Raw genomic sequence first — 21,333 nt, forward strand, 5'->3', positions numbered from 1 at the left:
TTTCATCCATTCCAGGTTTTGTATTCCTATTCGATAGGTTTTGTGTACATTTTATTGGGATTGACATGCACTACTGGATTAAGCCCTGCGGTAGCATTTTGTTCAAAGGTAAATGCCAGTTAATCACTTTTTAAACAAACATTTGCCACTAAGTAGCTTTCTATATACTTTTAAAGTTCCCCCTGTTGGAAAAGACAGATACTTATGTAATTTGGAAATTCCTTTAATTTAACCTTGCCACAACCTATGTTAGGACATCAGAAATTTAGATTGCATGATTTATATTTTAATTTGTTTTGTCCTTGCTACAACCTAGCAAATTAATTTTTTTAAATCACTATGCCAAAGTTGTAGATTTTTAATTTCATTATAATTTTTCCATTCTTTAATCAAAATTAAATAAGAATCTTTGCTTGAATGCATTGTTGAACAGCTTATTATTGCTCAAGCAGTTGATTAAAATCTGTATTTTTTTTCATCTTGTAATACCTCAGGGTTTGTTTTGCATTTTCCTAACAGGATTTTTGTTGTTGCAGCATCCAGTACAGACATATGGTTATGCATTCCTTTTCTCCCTTACTGGGTATTTTGGAATCTCCTTTGTTCTGGCTTTGATTAAAATTTTTGGTGCACTTCTTGCTGTAACAGGTATGAGTAGCTTATATGCTTGATTTTTTAATATAAGCATTTTAACACATTTCTAAATGTTATTCTCCAAAAGCAGGAGTACTATCCACTTTTTAGTAGCAAAAAGAAATTCTGTTGACCTTTTTTTCTTGAGTGATTAGTTATGTTGTTGATTCAGCTTTCTAAAGGAAGCTATGTTTGTTCCTTATGTAATTCATTATTACCATATTTGAAAATAAAGTGAGGTGATATTACTCTTACTAAAATGTCATCTTAAATGGACAGTGAGAGACAACATAGCACAATGGAGAGAGGACCAACTATTGAGTCTGGGAAACTTGAATTCAATTTGTCCCTCTCACACATATTAGCTATATGAACCTGGGCAAGTTACTTAATCTCTTAGTGCCCCAGGTAATTCTCTATGACTATAATCTGCAAACTATTGCTCATCTGTATCACCAGAAGGAGATTATACTATTCCCCACCCACCTCCCAAAACTATATATGTCTTTCATGTGAATGTGTTCATTTATTTTCATTTGCATATTTTAACGTTTTAGGATTTAAAGATAATAGAATTATATTTTCAATCCAATCAATCCCTTTTCTATCTCAAAATAATTTAAATATCATTGTAATTATAAACCAATTAATTAAAATTCTCTTCTCCACTCTCATGTTGTCATTCTTTTACCTTCTTCAAAAATCAAGTAAAGTCAGATCAAGTCAACAAGTATTCACTATGTGCTATTCAGTCAGTCAACCAAACTACCATTTATATAGCACTTACTATGTACCACTGTGCTATCTCAAAGAGATCACATTCTAATGGGGGAGACAATGTGCAATCAAACCTGTATAGAAAATATATGCAGGGTAAATTGGAGAAAATCTCAGAGGGAAGGGACCCATATTAAAGGAGACTAGGAAAGCCTTCTTGCAGAAGCTGAGACGTGAAGGAAGCTAGGGAAGTCAAGAGCAAAAGAAAAGAAAGAACATCCTAGGCATGAGGAGAGGGGGGCAGACAGTGAAAAGGGACAGTCAGGAGATGAAATGTCTAGTGCAAGGAACAACAAGGAGGCCAGTGTGACCAGATCATAGAATATGTGTAGAGGAATAAGGATAAGATGATTGGAAAGGACAGAAGCCAGGTTATAAACATCTCTAGAAGCCAAACAGAGGATTGTGTATTTGATCCTACAGGTAGGGGAGGCACTGGACTTTATTGACTTGATATGGTCAGACTTGTGCTTTAAGAAGATTGCTTTGGAGGCTGAATGGAGGATAGACTGGAATGGGAAGAAACTTCAGACAAGGGAGACCAACCAGCAAGTAACTGCAGTAGTCCAGGCCTGAAGTTATAAGGACTTGTGCCAGAACGGTAGCAGTGTCAGAGGAGAGAAGGGGATTTTCAAAAGCGATGTTATGAAGATAGAAATGGCAGGATTTGGCAACAGATTGGATATGGGGAGTGAGAAAGTGAGGAGTCAAGGACACCAGGGTTTCAGGCCTGTGTGACTGGAAGGAGGGAGTGTCTTCAACAGTAATAAGTAAGTTTGGAGGAGGGGAAGATTTGAGGTGAGACATGCAGTTTGAGATGTCCTGGCTTCCTTTAAGTCCCAACTAAAAACCCACCTTCTACAGGAAGACTTCCCCAACCTATTTTAATTCTAGTGCCTTTTCTTAATTATTTCCTATTTATCTTGTGTATAGCTTTGTTTGCATGTCTCCCCCATTAGATTGCATGCTTCTTGAAGGGAAGGACTCTGTCATATCCCCAGATTTTAGCATAGTGCCTGGCACATAGTAGGCACATTAATTGGTTGGTTGATTGATTGATTGATTGATGTTCAGTAGGTGGTTGGAGATGGTAAGACTGAAGGTCAGGAGAGAAGTTAAGGCTGGATAAATTGATCTGAGAATCATCGCTATACTGAAGATAATTGAATTCATGGGAGTTGAATAATCTCCCTTTAAATTTTGTCCAGCCTTTTTCCTCCTACCAACAATTCCTGATATTCCACCTTTATACCAAACTTTATCAATTAATTGGAAAAACAGGTACAAATTGAATCCTGTCTTAGCTGTGTAGTTCCCATGGGAGGGACTGTCTCCCTCTCCTTTGTTCATCACCCTTAAAATATTCCTATTGTAAAATTTGTGGATTATTCCAATTTACATTCTTCAGTATTCATTCACTAACTGATATCCCTTCAATCAATAAATATTCATTAAGTGCCTACTATGTGCCAGGCAGTGTGCTCAACATTTCACTTACATCTCATTAGATCATAAGTTCCTTGAGGTCAGGAAATGTATTTATCTCTTTGTATGCCCTACCCCTGAATTACCCCATCTATATATTTCCTCCACTCCTACTCATTCACTACCCAGCAATATTGGAGGAAGTCACTCAACTGTCTTCCACTGAGTCCATTATAAATACATGTTTTCTAATCTTAGTCTAACTGATATCTCACTACAAACAAGATAATCCTTTTACTCCTTCCCAACTGATTCTCTGTCCTGTTCCCTGGAGTGACTATTACAAACCTGCTTTTCTCACCTCAAGCCTTCCATACCACCCCATCCTCAACCCTCTGTACTGAGGACCTTAACTCACACTTTTCCAGGACAAGCCATTCTCCATGAACTTCCCCTTCTCTCTCTCTTTTTTTTTTCATTTCGTAGCCCCTTGACTTCATCTCCCATTCTCTTCTCCTTCTATCTCTGATGAAAAGATGGCCCTTCTTCCTAAAACCAACTCCACTACTTCATAGGATCATAGTTAAGAGGTGGAAGGAATGTTCAAGATTATGAAGTCCAGCCTCCTTATTTTACAAGAGATGCAGAAAGCTTGAAGTCCCTTTGCCCAGGTCACAGCTAGTAAGTATCTGAGGGGGCATGTGAGGTCAGGTCTAATTGACTACAAGTACACTCACTGCCCTGTCTACTGCTGCACTATCCAGTATGTGATAATGTCTCTACTTGATTCCATCCTCCCCCCTCTTCTCTAGCAGACTGTGTCCCCCCCAGTCATCCTCCCTCCTTCCCTCCCTCTCTCCCTCCCTCCCTCCCTCTCTCTCTCTCTCTCTCTTTCTCTCTGTAGACTTTATCTAGTTGATCTAGTTGTTCCTTCCGTGCTTCCTGCAAACACACCTAAGTCCTCCTTATCTTAAAAACCTCTTACTAGGTACTACTATCCCCTTAAGCTATTTCCCTATCTTCCTTCTCCATTTTTCAAACAAATTCCTAATAAAAAGTTTGTACCTGTTGCTACCAATTCCACTCCTAATACTCACTTCTCAACCCTTTGCATTTTGGCTTCCAGCCTCATCACTCAAATAAAACTGCTCTTTCCAAAGTTGCCAAAGATCATTTAATTGACAGATCTAATAGTCTGTTTCCAGTCTTGATCATTCTTGAGCTTTCTGCAGTATTTGACACAGTTGACCATTCTTCTCCTGAATAATCCCTCTCTTTTTTTTTGGCTCTTTTTTTGCTTTTTTTGGTTATCTTTTTATTCTTCTACTAACTCTCTAATTGTGCCTTTCTGACTTCTTTGCTGCATTAATAATGGGTATATATTAATACGGGTATATTAATAATAGGTACATAGTCATCCCTCCACATTTGCAGGGTTAGGGGCACTAGATTCCCACAAATGTGAAAAACCGCAGATAATTCTAGGTTCCGCCCCAAAATTCTGTTTTTAATAATTCTGATCATATTTGTTTAATAGACAAAACAAGTAAAACAACATATGGCACCCATAAAAAAAGTTGCAGTTTCTATGTGAGAGAGATTAGTATCTTGCACACTATGTAGAGTCTTCACAGCTGCCCCTGAAGCTGCAGCAACTGCTTCACATGTTTCCTTCTCCTACTAAAAGCACAAGATAGCATAGGAGAACTGGTGAGAGAAAATCACCGTGAGAAAAAAATCATGTGACTGAGCCTGGATGGTAGAGTTCTAACAATGAAAAAATGCTCCAGTGGTTTCCCATTACCTAAGGGATTAAATATAAATTCTTTTCTTTGACATTTAAAGCCCTTCACAATCTGGCTATGCCTTACCACCCTTCTTACACACTTTGATAAATTTTTAGGTCCAGTGAAACTGTATTTTATCTATGATGCTCCATCCCTTGTTTTGATGCCTTTGTGCTAACTTATTTATGCCCAGGAAGATAATGTCTCCTCATCACTATGTCTCAGAATCCTTAGCTTACCTTAGAACTCAACATGCAATTAAAACAATTTCAGCTTGACCAATTGAAACAAGTTCTTGACATGAAAAATTGGAAAATGGATGGAGGAAAAGACATAATAGTAATTATAATAATGTCATTGTGAAGTTCAGCATATAAATCAGTTGCCATAACAATGAGACCAAAAGAGCCTAAAGATTCGTTTAGTCAATAATCATTTCACTTAACTATAGCACCTGAGTACAACACTGGTATAAAATATATTCCCATTTACAAAATTGTACGGATCTTGGCAAAACATTATGGGTTGCGTCACCCTTACAGAATGGCAAGAAACAGTAGAGGAGGGAGAAAAAAGCCTAAGCTAGAGACCTAACTAAACCAAATCATCTTGAGGGCATTTAAGGATGAAAGTGGAAGTAAAATAACAAGCAAACAAAAGATGGAAAAGATCTTCAAACAAACTCTCTTCCCCATCACGGGCAGGGAGACCGCCATATTTGGGCCCTTGACGCCATAGTCTCATATCAGTTAATCCGCGATGTGCATTTAGAGAACGCGTAAGTGATAGGACCACAGCTCTGGAGCTGGAAGGGATCTCAGAGGTCATGGAGTCTAAGCCCTTCGCTTGATGGATGAGGAAACTGAGGCCCGAGAAGGCTCAGCTACTTATCTGAGGTCGCACAGGTAGAAAATACCAGGCACCAATCAATGCTAGATGTCAGTAGTTGGCAGGCAGTATTTGAAGACAGGCTCTCTGATTTTCCAGATCCTAGCATTTTCTCCACTATACCGCACTACACTGGAAAAACAATGACAGCAAAGGTGGGAAGAGCAGCCGGGATGCATCAGATATAAAAAGAGGTCTGTCTTGAGGTTGACACATTTTTGAGAGTTTGAGGAATTAGCGCTCAAAGTATCTGAAAGAGAGTAAGAGTAATAGCACTTAACACAATGCCTGGCACGTAATATGTACTTAATAAGTGCTTGTAAGTGCCCTGACTTGATCAAATGCATGAGGGGGAAATCTTGGACCTGCAAAGTGTTGGAGAAAATGTCAGTAACTACTGACCTGTACCATTCCTCATCTCCCACATATATGTGTGTGTGTGTGTGTGTGTGTGTGTATAAAGTTGTTATGAAAATGATAAATATATAATAACTACATACATCAGATGTATCCTTGATGAGATAAAAAGAAACAGACTTGATTAAGTGATATTCCATAAATCATGTCTTTTTCATGGCAAAGTTGACTAAAAGAAGTATAGAATAAAAGATCTCACAGTGCTTATTTGTTGACTACAAAAAAAGTGTGTAATTTGGTAGAATAAGTAATCACCTTAAAGACTTTCCTCCTATAAGTTCATATGCATATGTCAAAATCATATAAGATTCCCTGAAAAAAACAACTAAAATAATCTTGTTCATAGTTTGTAATCATTAATTTCAAGCAAAACATAAAACAGGGAAATCTGTGCTTGCCAAAGGTATTAGCCACTTTCTTGAAGAAGATACAATTCAATGTCCAAATTGAAGGGGGAGTCCTATAGATAGTGATGTCTTCCAGATGTTCCTATTTATTGATGATATGACGATTGCATTAAAGCCTAGAACACTACAAAGCTTTCTCAGTGATATCCAGTTTGGCCTAACTATCCACATCAGAAAAACCAAGTAGTTTAAGAAGGCCCTTTGTCTTCTGATATTCAGTTAAATAGAAAACTGTCGTTCTTGTCCAGTATTGTATACGTATAGGTGTATAAATCAGGCTTAGCATTGACTGTAAGGAGGGAGTGGGCTGGATTACCTATGGGAAATTGCAAAAGTTTTACCCTAAGCTTCTCCCTGAAATAAAGGCCCATTTTTTTTTAATATCAGCATTGTTCTAGTGATATTGTATGGCTACACATCATTGAACACTATGGTCTCTGATGAATGCAAATTAAGCCTTATGCACAGGGCAATAGAAAAATGCAGTCATGTACATGAACGGAGAGTGACACTCTATAAACAAGGAATTGTGAGGGAAAACTAGAATAAAGGATGCCAGCAAAGAAATGTATGATCAGATAGAAGATGGGCTAAACATGTAGGAACAGGGCATATTATATAGCCTCCTTGCTCCTCATAATGTCAGGAGAACCCAAAGAAGGCCATAACTAGCATGTTGGATAGACCTCCAGTAATAAACTTAGGGGATGACATGGACAAGAGTTGCACAGGATGGGCAGCCATAGATGACTTACTACGTGTATTGTTAAAAGAAGCATCCTTATAGATGAGATCATAGACCTCTTTGAGTATTTGGTTATTTCTTTCTTCAAAATAAGCTTAGCAATCTTGGATTTAAATTTTTGTGAAATTATTCATATATTTTCTTCATCCACATTTATGGAAGTCAGGAAAGATGTGTGTGTATATATTTATGCCTACACATAGTTGTGTATATATGTGTGTATACATATAAGTATATGGGAAATAAATATGTATGTGTATATTTGCACAAATGTGCACTTATACATCCATGCATACACACACAAACTCAGCAAGAAGACATACTTAATAATAATAAAAAGAGGTAAGAAAAACTAGTCTTAAATTAATTTATTTTTATAATTTGTTTTCATTTCAATTCAATAAAGTAATATTTAATCAAGCTTAAAAATATAACATTTCATGGGTGAAAATTTTAAGGTTTACTTTTATATGAAACTTTTCCTAGTTTTTCTCTTCCTGATCTTAAATTTTAATTCAGTCCTTTAAAAATACAGAAATTGGAAGATGTTTATTTATTGTGCTGTGAAACAGTATTCCTTTGTTTCTTATATTTCCTTCCATCCTCCTATTGAGTGTGGGGACTGGTGAAAATGTTTAATGAAAATGGTATTTCTATTAGGAAAATGAGAACTTATCAAACTTAATTGGAAAAAAAGAACAAAAGGCATTTAACTTAGGAAGTAGTTATAAGTATTTTAATTAATAACTGATTTGGTGAAACAGTAGAAATAATACTAATTAAAAAACTGAAGTAATTTAAGTGTTTTTAAATTATTCATCTGTAAACTCAATTTTCTAATTAAAACTATGCTTTTTTATTTTGCTTTTTCCATATAATGGAAAAAATCTTTTTCTAATATACATAAATTCAGACAATGTTACAAAACATTACTTAGCCTTAAAATAAATAATTATTGGGTATATACCATGAATAAGCAAGAAATGTTCTGCAATTAGAAATTTTTATATGAAATGATCATCATAAAAATTTTAGGGTACAAAATGTTGCTGAGAAATTGCTATAGTTAAATAGTTTGCCACTCTACTTAAAATTCATAGGGAATGTTTTCTTTGCTTTTAAAACTTTTGAACATGTATTTGCCTACATTGTTGAATACCAATTTGTCATTCTATTCAGCAAACTTTATGAAGTACCTACTAAATTCAGAGCAGGAAGCTCTAGGAGTTAGGGAAGATACAAAGTTTAAAAAAAGCAGAATCCCTGGCTTCATGGTGCCCAAAGACTAATAGAGAGATACAAATCTCTACAGCATATAGCAGTTGAACTTAGCATTAAGTGGCCAATAATTGACTATAAATATATTTTTAAAAGTGCAAGCAAATGCTATGTGGGCAAGGTAGAAAAGGTCATTACCTACTTTGGAAATTTTATTCCTAAAAGGGGTAGCATTTTTGTTAAAAGAGTTGAGGTGTAGACCAATTCAACATGAACAAAAACATAGAGACAGAAAACAATTAGACATCCCACCTAAAAGCAGGAGTAGAGCACAGAGTAGGTGGAGAGGAGTAATATTAATTAAGGCTAGAAAAGTCAGGTGGTCCTGGATTATAAACATCTTTGAATGCCAAGCAAAGGAGTGTGTGTGTGTGTGTGTGTGTACACATATATATGTATACATATGGCAGACATTAAGGAGGCATTTGAAAATTTTTGAGCCAGAGGAAAAGCATGTAAAAAATAAGACTGGCAGTGTAGGATGATACCTAGAGGGGAGCAAGTAGAGAAGGAAGTAAACTAGAATAGGAGCATGCTTTGGGAGGAGGCCATTAAAAGTAACCCAGGTAGATAGTAATGAGGACCCGTGTTAATGTAGTGGCACCAGCAACAGAGGATAGGGCATAGGAGGAAGAGATACTGCAGAAGAAGAAATCAATGAACTCAGTCACTGTTAGGGTATGAATAGTGGAGGGAAAAGACAGTATCAATATTTCAAACACGAGAGACTGGTGGACAATGGTACCACTAAAGAAATAGTCAAATCTGGGGCAGCTAGGTGGCGCAGTGGATAGAGCACCGGCCCTGAAGTCAGGAGGACCTGAGTTCAAATCCGGCCTCAGACCAAACACTTGACACTTACTAGATGTGTGACCCTGGGCAAGTCACTTAACCCCAATTGCCTAAAAAAAAGAAAAAAGAAAAAAAAAAAGAAATAGTCAAATCTGACAAGGAGAGGTTTGGGAAGAGAGCTATTATAAGTTCAACTTAAGCCATGTTGAGTTTGAGGTTCCAGTAGGACACCCAGTCAGTGATGTTCTGTAGGCATTTAGAAATGTGGGTCTCGATTTGGCTATTGGGAGAGAAATCAAGGCTAACCGTGAATTTTTTGAGTCATTTGCATAAAGGTATTAATTGAAGCTCAGTGAAGTATGATTGTGGTTCAGTAGAAAGAACATGGGACTTGGAGTCCAAGAACCTGGGTTGAAATCTCTGCTCTTCTATTCACTTCCTTTGTGACCTTGCAGAATTCAAATAACTTGCCTGGGACCTCAGTTTCCTCAACTATAAAATGGGGGAATGAGTGGGAAATGGATTGGGTTAGATAATTTCTGAGGGCCCTTCCACCCTCCCAGCTCTAAATCTATGTTCCTATGAATTAAATTACCAAGAGAGAGAGTGTTGAGTGAAGAAAGAAGGGACTCAAGGACAAAACCTGTTAAAAAATGTGTATGGGAAACAAATTCCCACATTAGCCTTGCCCCCCCCCCAAATGCTTTACTTTATGCTCAAGACTATCATGGAAGTAGATAGCATGTTCTACCATGAGTCCTCTAGAATTGTGGTAGGTTATTGTATTTTTTGTTTGTTTGTTTTTGTTAGGCAATGGGGTTAAGTGACTTGCCCAGAGTCACACAGCTAGTAAGCATTATGTGCCTAAGGTCGGATTTGAACTCAGGTCTTCCTGAATCCAGGGCCAGTGCTCTATCCACTGCTCCGCCTAGCTGCCCCAGATTATTGTATTCATAAGAATTCCTAAGTCTTTCAAAAGTGGTTTGTCTTTACAATATTATAATTATCATATAAATTGTTCTGCTCACTTCACTTTGCATGTTTCTTGTTATATTACATTCATGGACCACAATATATTCAGCCCATCAGTGGGCACTCAATTTAGTTAATTTAATTAAAATTATATTTAGTTCATACAGTTCTTCACAGGTTTATCTGAATCTATACCCCAATTAATGGGACATCCCCTCAGTTTCCAGTAATTTGCTACTAGGAAAAGAGTTACTATAAAAATTTTTGTACATGTGGGTCCTTTTCTTCTTTCTTACTCCCAAATTTGATGAAAAATTTGTCTTGATATCCTGATAAAATGGCTATCTGAACAGGAGGCAAACTGCCCAATTCCCACATATCTACTACAGCTAAATCCCAAAGTTTGCGGTGCCCCAAATAATGATCAAGAAATCCAATGAGAAACTGCAGTGACTTCTCTCACCCTGGAACTTTACAAAAAGTTAGCCAGAAGTCTACAGGCAATAGGAAAAGCAGTCCCTCCAGTAAAACCAGTGTGAACGTGAGCAGAGATGGACACATATAACCCACAAGACTCTGTGTTCAGAGGCAGCAAGAGCAAAGCGCTCCTCTGGGAACCAACCACTAGGCTAGTCAGAAAGCCCCAGGAAGCAGTAGCAGGCTGGGACCAGCGCTATTCTCAGGCTGGGATACCCCAGGCCCCAGCCTCACAATTCTATAAAGAGGCCCCTGAAAAGCTAATGCTTTAAACTGCACGGATCCAGGGATGGGATGGGACCCAGAAGGTGGAAGTTAAAGCAAGAACCCAGAGTAAGAACTATCAAATCTCATCACCCCTCCGAAAAGGGTAAGGGGGTAGGAAGGGTACAGTGCTCAATCCCAGAACTAGGAAAGGAGGAGACATAAGTAAATCAAGGAAAATGTAACCAAAATTAAAATATATCTATTTCAAATCTAGAGTTCCCCAAAAAGGAACAAGTAACTCCATACAACTGCAGATTCAAAGGTTTAAAAAATAAATGGATTTTTCTACAATGACTACATGAGTTCCAGGAAGAAAAAAAATAGCAAGATATTAAAAAAATGAAATAAAATCTTTAAATCTTTAGAGGAAAGAATTGAAAGGAGAGTAAGTTAGCTTAAAAGAGCAAATGGTCAACTGTACCCAAGAAATGGAATAACTGAAAACTAGAGTAGAACAAAGAACAACCAATGACTCCATTTAACAGCAACAAATGTTAGAACAAAATCAAATGGTTAAAAAAAAGGAAAAATATGTAAGTTATCTGATATCAAAAACAAGTGATAAATCAAAGAGACAATTTTTAAGTCATTGAACTCCCTGAACAACATAATTTTTAAAACCCAAACTCTGTATTTCAATAAATCATGAATGAAAAAAATGCCCAGATCAATAAAGTAGCAAGAAAGCAAATAAAAATAGAAAGAACATTCTGATCACCTCTTGAAAAGAACCTCAAAAGAAAAAGTCCCAGAAATATCATAATCAAAAGTTAGGATCACATAAAACCTGGCTGCTTCAACAATAAGTAAGAGGATTTCAGCTGTGTTGAGAATGTCCTTGTCTACCCATAGACAGGGCTGCTCCTAGGCAGAGCTTTTTTAAAAAAAGTTTTATTGATTTTTTTTAACGTCACTTCCCAATCTATCTTCTACCCTTTTTGTTATACGACTCTAACAGAGAATTAAAGTCAAGCAAAACAAACACATTGTCCATGTCTGACAGTGTAGGATTCATTACAGGGTAGATCTGACCACCTTTTCCTGTCTGCTGACAGGAAGAAGACCAAAGATTGGTCTCCTACATTGACCAGATATTAGAAAACTCTCTCGTTGTTTTCCTTTACGTTATTACAATCATATAAATTGTCCTCTTGGTTTTGCCTACCTCTTCCTGTGTCAGTTCATGCAAGAAAATGTTCCCAAGTTTCTCTCAGTTCTTCATAGTGGATTTTTATTATTGCATTACATTCATAGTCCGCAATATATTCAGCCCATCAATGGTCTCTTTGTTGTCACTATTATTTTATGGTCACAATTAATCTATTGTCACAATTTACTTGGTTAAACTTATGGAAGAAATTATCATGATGTCATTTCTGTGGTCCATTAACTATTTTTAAAATTTCCATTTGCTTGTTTGATTAATTGTTAAGTCATTTCAGACTTTAACTTCACATCTTTTTTTTCTATTTTTCTTCTTGGTTTTTTTTTTTTTTTTACTAATACTGATGTTCATTCTGAATCACTGTTCTGATTGTATACAAATAGTTGACTCAGAGATGACTCCCACATCAATAATAATTCTTTTCCTACCTGTCAAAATATCTATTTTATTTTAAGTAACATCATATAGAACTAAATAGATTACATTTTTAAATGTTTATAATCATTTAATTGTATTTTAGAGTGAATATTCACAGATCATATAGAAGAAAGAAATCTATTATATTTATCATTCAATGGAGACCTTGTCAAATGCCTCATTATATTAAGTTTCTGTTTTGTATTGTTGTAACAGTTTCAGTGAAAATCTTGTAAGACATTGGTAAGATAGTAGGCGCATATTAAACTAATGCTTTGTTTTTCCTCCAGTAACAACAGGAAGAAAAGCAATGACCATTGTGCTTTCCTTTATATTCTTTGCTAAACCATTCACATTTCAGTAAGTACTTTGTCTTCTATGTAGTATGGTACATATTTTCTCAGCTTCTATGTAGTATGGTACATATTTTCCCCAAATAACATTAAATCTAGCTTTTGCATTTTTTCTCTATTTCTTTGATGTCTTAATTTTAATAGTGTTTTATTATGCTTTAGAAAGGATTTTATAGTGAACTCTTGCTTGAACCTCTTACTACCACTCTTGTAGGTACTACCTTAATTCACTTTTTGAATAAATGGATTCTATTTAAAGTAGTGAGCATAACTTGAAATCCTGAAGGCTAGTAGTGTATGCTGTATATATTACTGGGAATAAGTGCTTGTTTTCTAAAGCAAGAATTCAGGATTTTTCTTCCTAATCCAGGGAAATCATGTAGAAGTGCCTAAAAGATTGACTTGGTATTAGATCTCTGTCATATGGAATACATGCCCATCTTTCATTCAGGTCACTTTTTAATACTTCTTCATGGTGTGTTGGCAGTCCTGAGCTTTTGAAGGCTGAGCCAGCAAAGTACAGGTTCTGGTACGTCTTAGGGGTCTTTATCTGTTGTCTGTTGCCCAGCCAAGATAAGTTCACCCGCAGGCTGGCCTCAGGGTGTGTGTTGTACAGTCAGTGTAGGAATCACCTATACCAATGAGATCAGTGACCTTGATCCCACTTGGACTTAGCATTCTCTTAAACCTACTCAGAAGAAGCTGCAACGTGCAATTGCTAGACGTCACACTCACCTGAATTTTAAATCTGTCTCAGTTGCCTTAGAATGAATTTCCATCATGCTACAAATGAGGAAACTGAAGCAAACAGGGTTAAATGACTTGCCCAGAATCACACAGCTAATAAATATCTGAGGCCAGATTTGAACTCAGGAGGGTGAGTCTTCTTGACTCTGGGTCTGGCTCTGTATCCACTGCACCACCTAGCTGCCCTCATACATATTTTTATCTATGCAGAAATACAAGTTTTCTTGTTACTCTTCAGTTGTCAGTTAACACACACACACAGACCTGTTGGACAAAATAGCTAAAGCATACAACGTGTATGGGAATTTCCTTGGTTTCTCATTGTTTCCTAGAGATACCTTCTTTCATGCCTTTTATTCTCTCACCTAGTAGTTTTTTTTAGGGTCTGTAAGCGACCCATGACCAATTTCCAGTCTCTGAGGCCATGAACATCCTTTGATTATATTTTCCAGACCTCCTGGAAAGTTTGGGTTTTGAACTTTGAACCATTATTCTGAAAAGTTTAAAATTTATTAAATGTTGCACTAAAAATGAAGAGTGGCTTCTCTCTAGAAATAAGAGAAAGTTCCAGTATAGTAGAGATCTCAGTAAGGGAAGTCAATGGAATTTTAAAACTGAAGCTAGGGGACCTAGAACACTTGAAGAAGCTAGAACACTAGAAGAACCAGACACGTGAATTCAGACACCAAAAAATTATAATTTTACTTTGAAAAACAGATTTTCATCTACTATCTTTATTTTCTTTGCTTTATGAATTAAAAAAAAAATGTACTACATGAGTTGAAACCACTTGGCCTTTGAGGTATTTTTAAATTCCGATCCTTCTGGTGCAAGCCCAACTCCTCAATATACATAAAAAGATACCAAGGCCCAGGTTGGCAAATGACTTATCAAAAGTCACATAGCTTCTAAAGTTGATGAACTTTTAATCCAGTGCTTTTTCCACTCCCCTGAATGTACTGTTTTAATAAAAGTAATAACAAATATGTAATGATAATATCAAATAATATAGTAATTTAGTAAACTTCTGTCTTTGAAGGTTATTATATGTGCATAGCCAAGTTCCTTTGTTTACAATGAATTGATACATTGATATTCTTTTACTCTTTTTTTTTTCCCCTCTCAGGTATGTGTGGTCTGGTTTATTAGTTGTGCTTGGTATATTTCTAAATGTTTACAGCAAAAATATGGACAAAATCAAGCTTCCATCACTATATAGTCTGTTAAATAAAAAATTGGAAGACAAAAAGACAAGGACGTTGGCACAAACAGTATAGGCAGTAATTTACACTGTCTGAAATGGAACTTTTTTGAGGGAACAATTATCAATTCACTTTCCAAAGGGATCTTTATAAAAACCAAAGGAGTAGAGGACAAGCTGTACATTGTGGCTTAAATATGAACATTTTTATATGAAATCGACCTTCTCTTCAGAACACTTGAATTTACTTTACTTTTGAAACAGTCAGCAAAGCCAGTGTGTAGCACATTATGAGAATAAAATATCAAGATGAAGGACTGAAGTACTTGGCAGCTTATTGAGAATTTCCACTGGAAATGGGACATTGCAAGACCAAGACCAAGACCAGGACCAATTTGGATAGCATATTTATGTCATATCTAAAATACCATTGATATGGAATTTGTAGGTTGTCTTGTCTTTATTGTTTGGTTGTTTGGTTTGAGTTATTAAAATTGATTTTTTTATATTATTATGATACTGACGACCAAATTTATACTTTAAAGTCTTAGGAAAATGATTATTTTAAATAAAAATATATTTAATGATTTGTAATGTCTTAATATAATTATGTATTAAAGTTGAAAATGGAAATTAGATTGTCTTTAATGAAACAAAAAATTGGGAGATTTTTCTCTTAGTTGTAATTTAAAAATCTATTTTCCAATGACAGCATGCCTTTTAATTACTCTGTGAAATGTGCCTAGGATATCCATAGGAGTCACCTTTATGCAACAGTTAAGTGCATGTCAATGGAAGGAATTGTTTCTGCCCACTAGGTTGGTTCTGAAAAATTAAATTATCCCAGAAGGACACATTCACTTAACTAAGATAGAAAAAGTTTGTCTCAAAATTATTATAGTTTACTTTTCTCACAAAATGTGAGTCAGCTTTGAAACAATAAAAGATATGGTGAAGCTAAAGTAGTTGAAAGTTTGGTTTGTTTTTCATGTATACAAAAAAATAATATACAGGCTGTTACATAGTAGAAAAAAAATGTCTAGGCTATTTAATGTGCTATTTCAGGTGCAACAACCTCCACTAAAATGCTATTTTAATGTGTCATTAAAACGGGGATGCAGCTTTGGGATGACCCTGAGTTTTTGAAAGCAATGCCAGGGGGGTACAAACTCTGTCAGGTGCTAACATGGGGGAAGGACTGTAGGCCTGTGCCTAGTGCCATCCTCATTATGTTTGGAGTGTCACATCATCAGAAAGGTTGCCACCAGGTAATGTTGATTTTGGTGGGGGCAGGGTGAAGGTTTGCCACCTCAAGTCATAAAGAACTGTTGTTATAAAGTGTAGATGGAATCATTGATATTTTATAGTATTAAAGTATCAGTGCAAAGACAGGGAATTGTGTCCACCCATAGGCCACAGCCTTTCCTAGTAGGTAAGCTCATAGTATCATAGAGCCACAATTAGAAGGACATCTAGCTTAACTCCCTCTTTTTTCAGATGAGAAACTAAGGCTGAAACTAAGCATCTTGTCCAAGGTCACACAAGTAGTATCAGAAGTGGGATGTGAACCCAGGTTCTCTCATTACAAAGCCAGTACTACAGTGAGATACTGAGACACACAGCAGTTAATGGAATTGCCTGGGGGAGCACAGCTCATAAATGATATCAGCAGCCAGGAATGAACTTAAGTAGGTGTTCCTAACTCCAAGCCCAGGATTCTATCCATTAAAGTCTAAGTCCAAAAATGTACCACTTAGAATTTACTTATATTTAGAGTAATCTGACTTTTTAGCCATTTACTTTTAATTGCTAATTAATTAATTATTAATCAGCTTTTCAAATGTCTAAAATATGACCAAAACCTATTTAAAATAACAGTATAAATTTGATTTCCCAATACAAATAATACTGGTCAAATCAATTCTCTTCTACTATATTGTTTCACACATGCTTCTTAGATGTCAGTCAGTAAGTATTTATTAAGTACCTTCCATATGCTCAGTACTGTGCTGAGCAGTGGGGATGCAAAAAAAAAAAAAAAAGGCAAAAGACAGCCCCTGCCTTCAAGGAGCTCACAATCTAGTGGAGGAGACAACAAGCAAAAAGTGTATATGACAAACAAGCTATATACAAGATAAATAAGTAATTGAGAGGAAAGGCACTAGAGTTAAGAGGGATTAGAAAAGGCTTCCTGTAGAAAGGGGGAGTTCTGTTGAGACTTGAAGAAAACCAGGGAAGCCAGGAAGTAGAGGTGAGAAGGGAGAGCATTTCAGGCATGGGAAACAACCAGAGAAATTGCCTTGAGACAAGATGGTATGTCATGCTCAGAGAACAGTCAGAAGGCCAATATCACAGTATGTAGATATTGTAAGGGGTAAAAAGACTAGAAAGACAGGCAGGACCAGGTCTTGAAGGGCTTTGAATGCCAGAGGATTTTATATTTGATCCTATAGGTGAAAGAGCCCCTACAGTTTATTAAGTGGGGGCAGGGAGGTTGACGTGGTTGGACCTGTGGTTTTGGAAAGTCACTTTGGTGGTTGGAGGATGGACTGGAGTGAGGAGATTAGGCAGACAAACCCACCAGCAAGCTATTGCAGTAGTCCACACATGAGGGCTTGCACCCATGTAATGGCAATGTCAGAGGAAAGAAGTGGTGGATATTTGAGGGACGTTACAAAGGTGAAATCAACAGGCCTTAGCAACAGATTGGATATGATAATTAACATTGTAAGTTATTACAATGGTTATTACTAAGTTTCTGATGATGGCATCTTAATGGATGAGAAAATTGTAACAACTGATCATCCGATATTTCAAATTTTTATCTTTTTTAAAATTAGTCACCTGTGGATTGAAAAGTTCAATTCTAATCTTTCAAAATTGATCTAATTGCCATATTGAGAAGCAATATAACTTTTAACACATATATTTGTAAATTTAATGTATTGTTTTGTAACTGAACCTTGAAAAATTATCTATTCCACCCCTCTTGCCTTAGAAGATGGATAAATAAAACTGCCCTTCTGAGAAAAAGGTGCCTGTTGTAGAGTTTCAATTGCCTATGTCAAAGTATTCTTTCTTTTACCAAGCCTAATTGCTTAAATTATCTTGTTCTGCCATTTCCCAGCTTTCCTGTATGGTAAAGCCTCATGAAATCAGACTTATTATGGGAAATACTAATATGAAGTCATAATCTAAAAGATAGAATATTTTTAAAGAAATACAGTTGTGTCATTACCTGCAGTAACACTAAAGACTTACAAATTGTTGTCAAATAGAGGTCTTACCATAACTACTTTAATGAATAATTAAGATTATTTACAATTTTAATATTAAATGCCTCTTTGCAAACAGATAATACTGAATATTGGAAAACATTTTCTTATCCGAGTTGGTTAAAAATTGCCCCTGTAATCTTGTTTGCATAATTGTTCTCTTTTATGCATTATTAATGAGTTAAATTTGGCTAGTGTAATGGAGGATTACCTCATGGTTCTTTAAATATTTCATTCAATTCTTTCCTTTTAGAGCCACACCTGTTTGAAACTGTGTTCTTATCACATCACTGTTAAACATTATAATTTTTAGATTCTCTCTGTGCTTTTTTTTCAGCACATAGCCCACTTTCCCTATGGTGTGTTTGAGCAATTTGGTTTTCCGTTCTTCAGCCACTCTCCTGATCCCTCAATTCCATACTCAGCATTTCTTGCTCTGAATCCTCTTCTTTCAAAGTTTGACTCAGGTACCACCTTCTCTGAAAACCTTCCCTAAATCTCAGTTGTTAGTGTTTTCTCCTTCCCTGAATTACTTTGCATTATTTGTTTATAGGTTATAGCAGTGTATGTGAGAGTGAGCTCTTTGAGAAAGGAACTACTGTCTTTAAATCCCAGACCCTAGCACTGTAGGTGCTTATATATAGCAGGTACTTAATAAATCGTTGCTTTTATTTGATTATACCATTTATCAAGATCACTTAAAATTTGACTCAATCTCCCATGTTTCCCACCCCTGCCCTGGAAGGTGGCATCTTCTGAATGGCTTAATAGGCATTCTTGCCAGTGACTTAGATTATGATGAAAATGTCAGTGATATTCAGCTAGAGATTACCCTTCCCAAAATACCACCAATATCTCTCCTGTCCAACCCCTGAACTTAGAGGTGGAGACACCAAAAGCACTCTTTTATGGTCTTTAATATATTTCCTGAGTGTGATATGGTGTAAAGTACACTGGATTGTGAGGCTCAAATCCATCTTAAGCTTAGCTTCTAGGCCTCATTTTCCATATCTGTAAAATGAGGACATCACACCTCAGATCCATCCACTTCTAAGTCTATAATGCCAAATGACTTACTAAGAAGTATTTTATTATTAGCACGTAATGAAATTTGCCAAAGTAAATATAAATTACATGTTGTATAGACTCTTAACAGGTCAGTCATTTGTACCTTAAATGGGATTTGGATTAGCATGACAGACCGTGATCTTTATGAAGCCATTCTGATTGGTAACCAGTACCATGTTCTCTTCAAGGGTTTAACAGATGATTTTTGGTACCACCACCCCACCTTACACTGCTGCCAATCGATTTAGGATTTAGGTCTACAAGTCTAATTACCAGGTTTGCTTTTCTCCCCTTTTAAATATTAGCATTATGTTGGATCTTAAAAATAGTTTAAAACTTCCTTAATCTTTTATATTCTCAAAAATGATAGCAGATTTCTCTCCCCAATCCCATACCACTATGATATCTTTGAGATTCTAGAATACAGACAATCAGAATTTCCAAAATTAGGAAATCTGTATGATTTAGTCTGTCACCTGGTCATCACCCACTTAAACCTGATTTCGGCATTTCCCAATCTCTGTGTTCTGTTTTTATTTGTTAGCTCCCAAAGTACTGTTGGTGTAAATGAAAGGACTTCTTTAATCATCACAACTACTTGAAAGATTTGGTATTCATTACTTTTTCTATAAATGTGTGTTACTTATAAAAAATAATCTTCATAAATGTAAGATAAAGCTATAATTCACTGTGAGTCATGGTCTGTTGTTTTAATTTCATGGCATGTAGTTAGAATACTTTTTATGCTACAAGTGTAGTGACATTATGAAAAAAATATTAACTTCAGTGAACTCCTGTTGCTTTGGAGTGAGCTTTGTATTTATAAGGGGTTAGGAAAGCTTCAAAGCAGTGTATGACTTAACACTTACATGATTTTCCAGGAGTTTATGCCTAAAATGTGTATCATTCAATAATTAATTATATAATAGAACCAACCACCAAATCTCAGAAAAATAAATAATTCCTTACTCTATAAATTGCTTATTTCCATTAACACAGTGATTTGAGGATGAATTATCACAGAGATGCATGATCATCTAAAAGGCAGCTTCTTTAGCTTTGGTCTCCCACTTTTCTATCCCAAGGGCAACCACAGTGTGAGGGAAGAACAGGAGATGGCACACTGTGGAAGTGCAGAGCCAAGATGGCGGAGGGAAAGCAGTGACTCTCTTGAGCTCTCTCCGAAAGCCCTCCAAATACCTAAAAAAAATGGCTCCAAACAAATTCTAAAGCAGCAGAACCCACAAAAATATAGAGTGAAACAAATTTCCAGCTAAAGACAACCTGGATGATTGATCAGAAAGGTATACCTCGCCGGGCAGGGAGAGGAGTGCAGTTTGGCGTGGGCGCACAGGCTGCAGCAACCCTGGAGCAGGCCTCAGAGGACTGAATCATGGGCAGCTGTGGCAGTTTCCAGACTTCTCAACCCAGGAACGCCAAAGACAACTTAGAAGGTCAGTGGGAAAAGTCTGTGACTGTGGTGAGAGAGGAGCTAGGTCTCAGCTGCAAGTCTCCAGCGCTGCCTCCTGAGCTTCCGGCCCACAGACTGAGGGGGAATCGAGTGGCTGATCAGAGGGGAATTGCAGGAATCTCTTTGCCAGTGCTGAGGCAGGAATCTCTTGCTTTACTGATGCTTGGATCTGGGTCACAGTTCTAAGGGGCGGTCCTGGGGCGAGGAGGTACACTGGTGCAGTAGAGCTTGTTGTGGTGGTGGAGGGAAAACACCTCACCCCTTATCATACCACCTTGAAAGAACTGAAAATTTACAGGTCCCTAGAAGTACCTCTGAAAACAGCTGTACAAACCCCCTAAGCTTGGGACAGTACACTCTTCACATTGGAAGCAGACTTTTTTACCTTAACAAAGAGTTTAAAACTCAAGTAATTGGCTGGGATCATGAGTAAGCAGCGCAAAAAGAGTCAAACTATATTATCTTACTTTGGTGACAAAGAAGATCAAAACATACAACCAGAAGAAGACAACAAAGCCAAAGCCCCTACATCCAAAGCCTCTAAGAAAAATATGAATCAGTCCCAGGCCTTGGAAGAGCTCAAAAGGGATTTTGAGAAGCAAGTAAGAGAAGTAGAGGAAAAACTGAGAGTGATGCAAGAAAATCATGAAAAACAAGTCAACAACTTGCTAAAGGAGACCCAAAAAATACTGAAGAAAATAACACCTTAAAAAATAGCCTAACCCAAATGGCAAAAGAGATCCAAAGAGCCAATGAGGAGAAGAATGCCCT

The 21,333-nt window shown here is 36.6% G+C and overlaps 1 protein-coding gene across 1 annotated transcript in view; it reads left to right on the forward strand.

The window, feature by feature from the left end:
• Nucleotides 1–15,710, forward strand: part of SLC35B3 (solute carrier family 35 member B3) — a 46,378-nt gene extending 30,668 nt beyond the window's left edge. Inside the window, 4 exon segments of the mRNA XM_027845428.1 lie at nucleotides 16–108; nucleotides 537–648; nucleotides 12,738–12,807; nucleotides 14,674–15,710. Coding sequence (XP_027701229.1) covers nucleotides 16–108; nucleotides 537–648; nucleotides 12,738–12,807; nucleotides 14,674–14,824 — 426 coding nt within the window. The 3' untranslated portion in view covers nucleotides 14,825–15,710.
• Nucleotides 15,711–21,333: the final 5,623 nt, after the last annotated feature.

Source organism: Vombatus ursinus, unplaced genomic scaffold (assembly GCF_900497805.2).
Source record: "Vombatus ursinus unplaced genomic scaffold, bare-nosed wombat genome assembly UNPS02000577.1, whole genome shotgun sequence".
In the NCBI taxonomy this organism is placed as follows: domain Eukaryota; kingdom Metazoa; phylum Chordata; class Mammalia; order Diprotodontia; family Vombatidae; genus Vombatus; species Vombatus ursinus.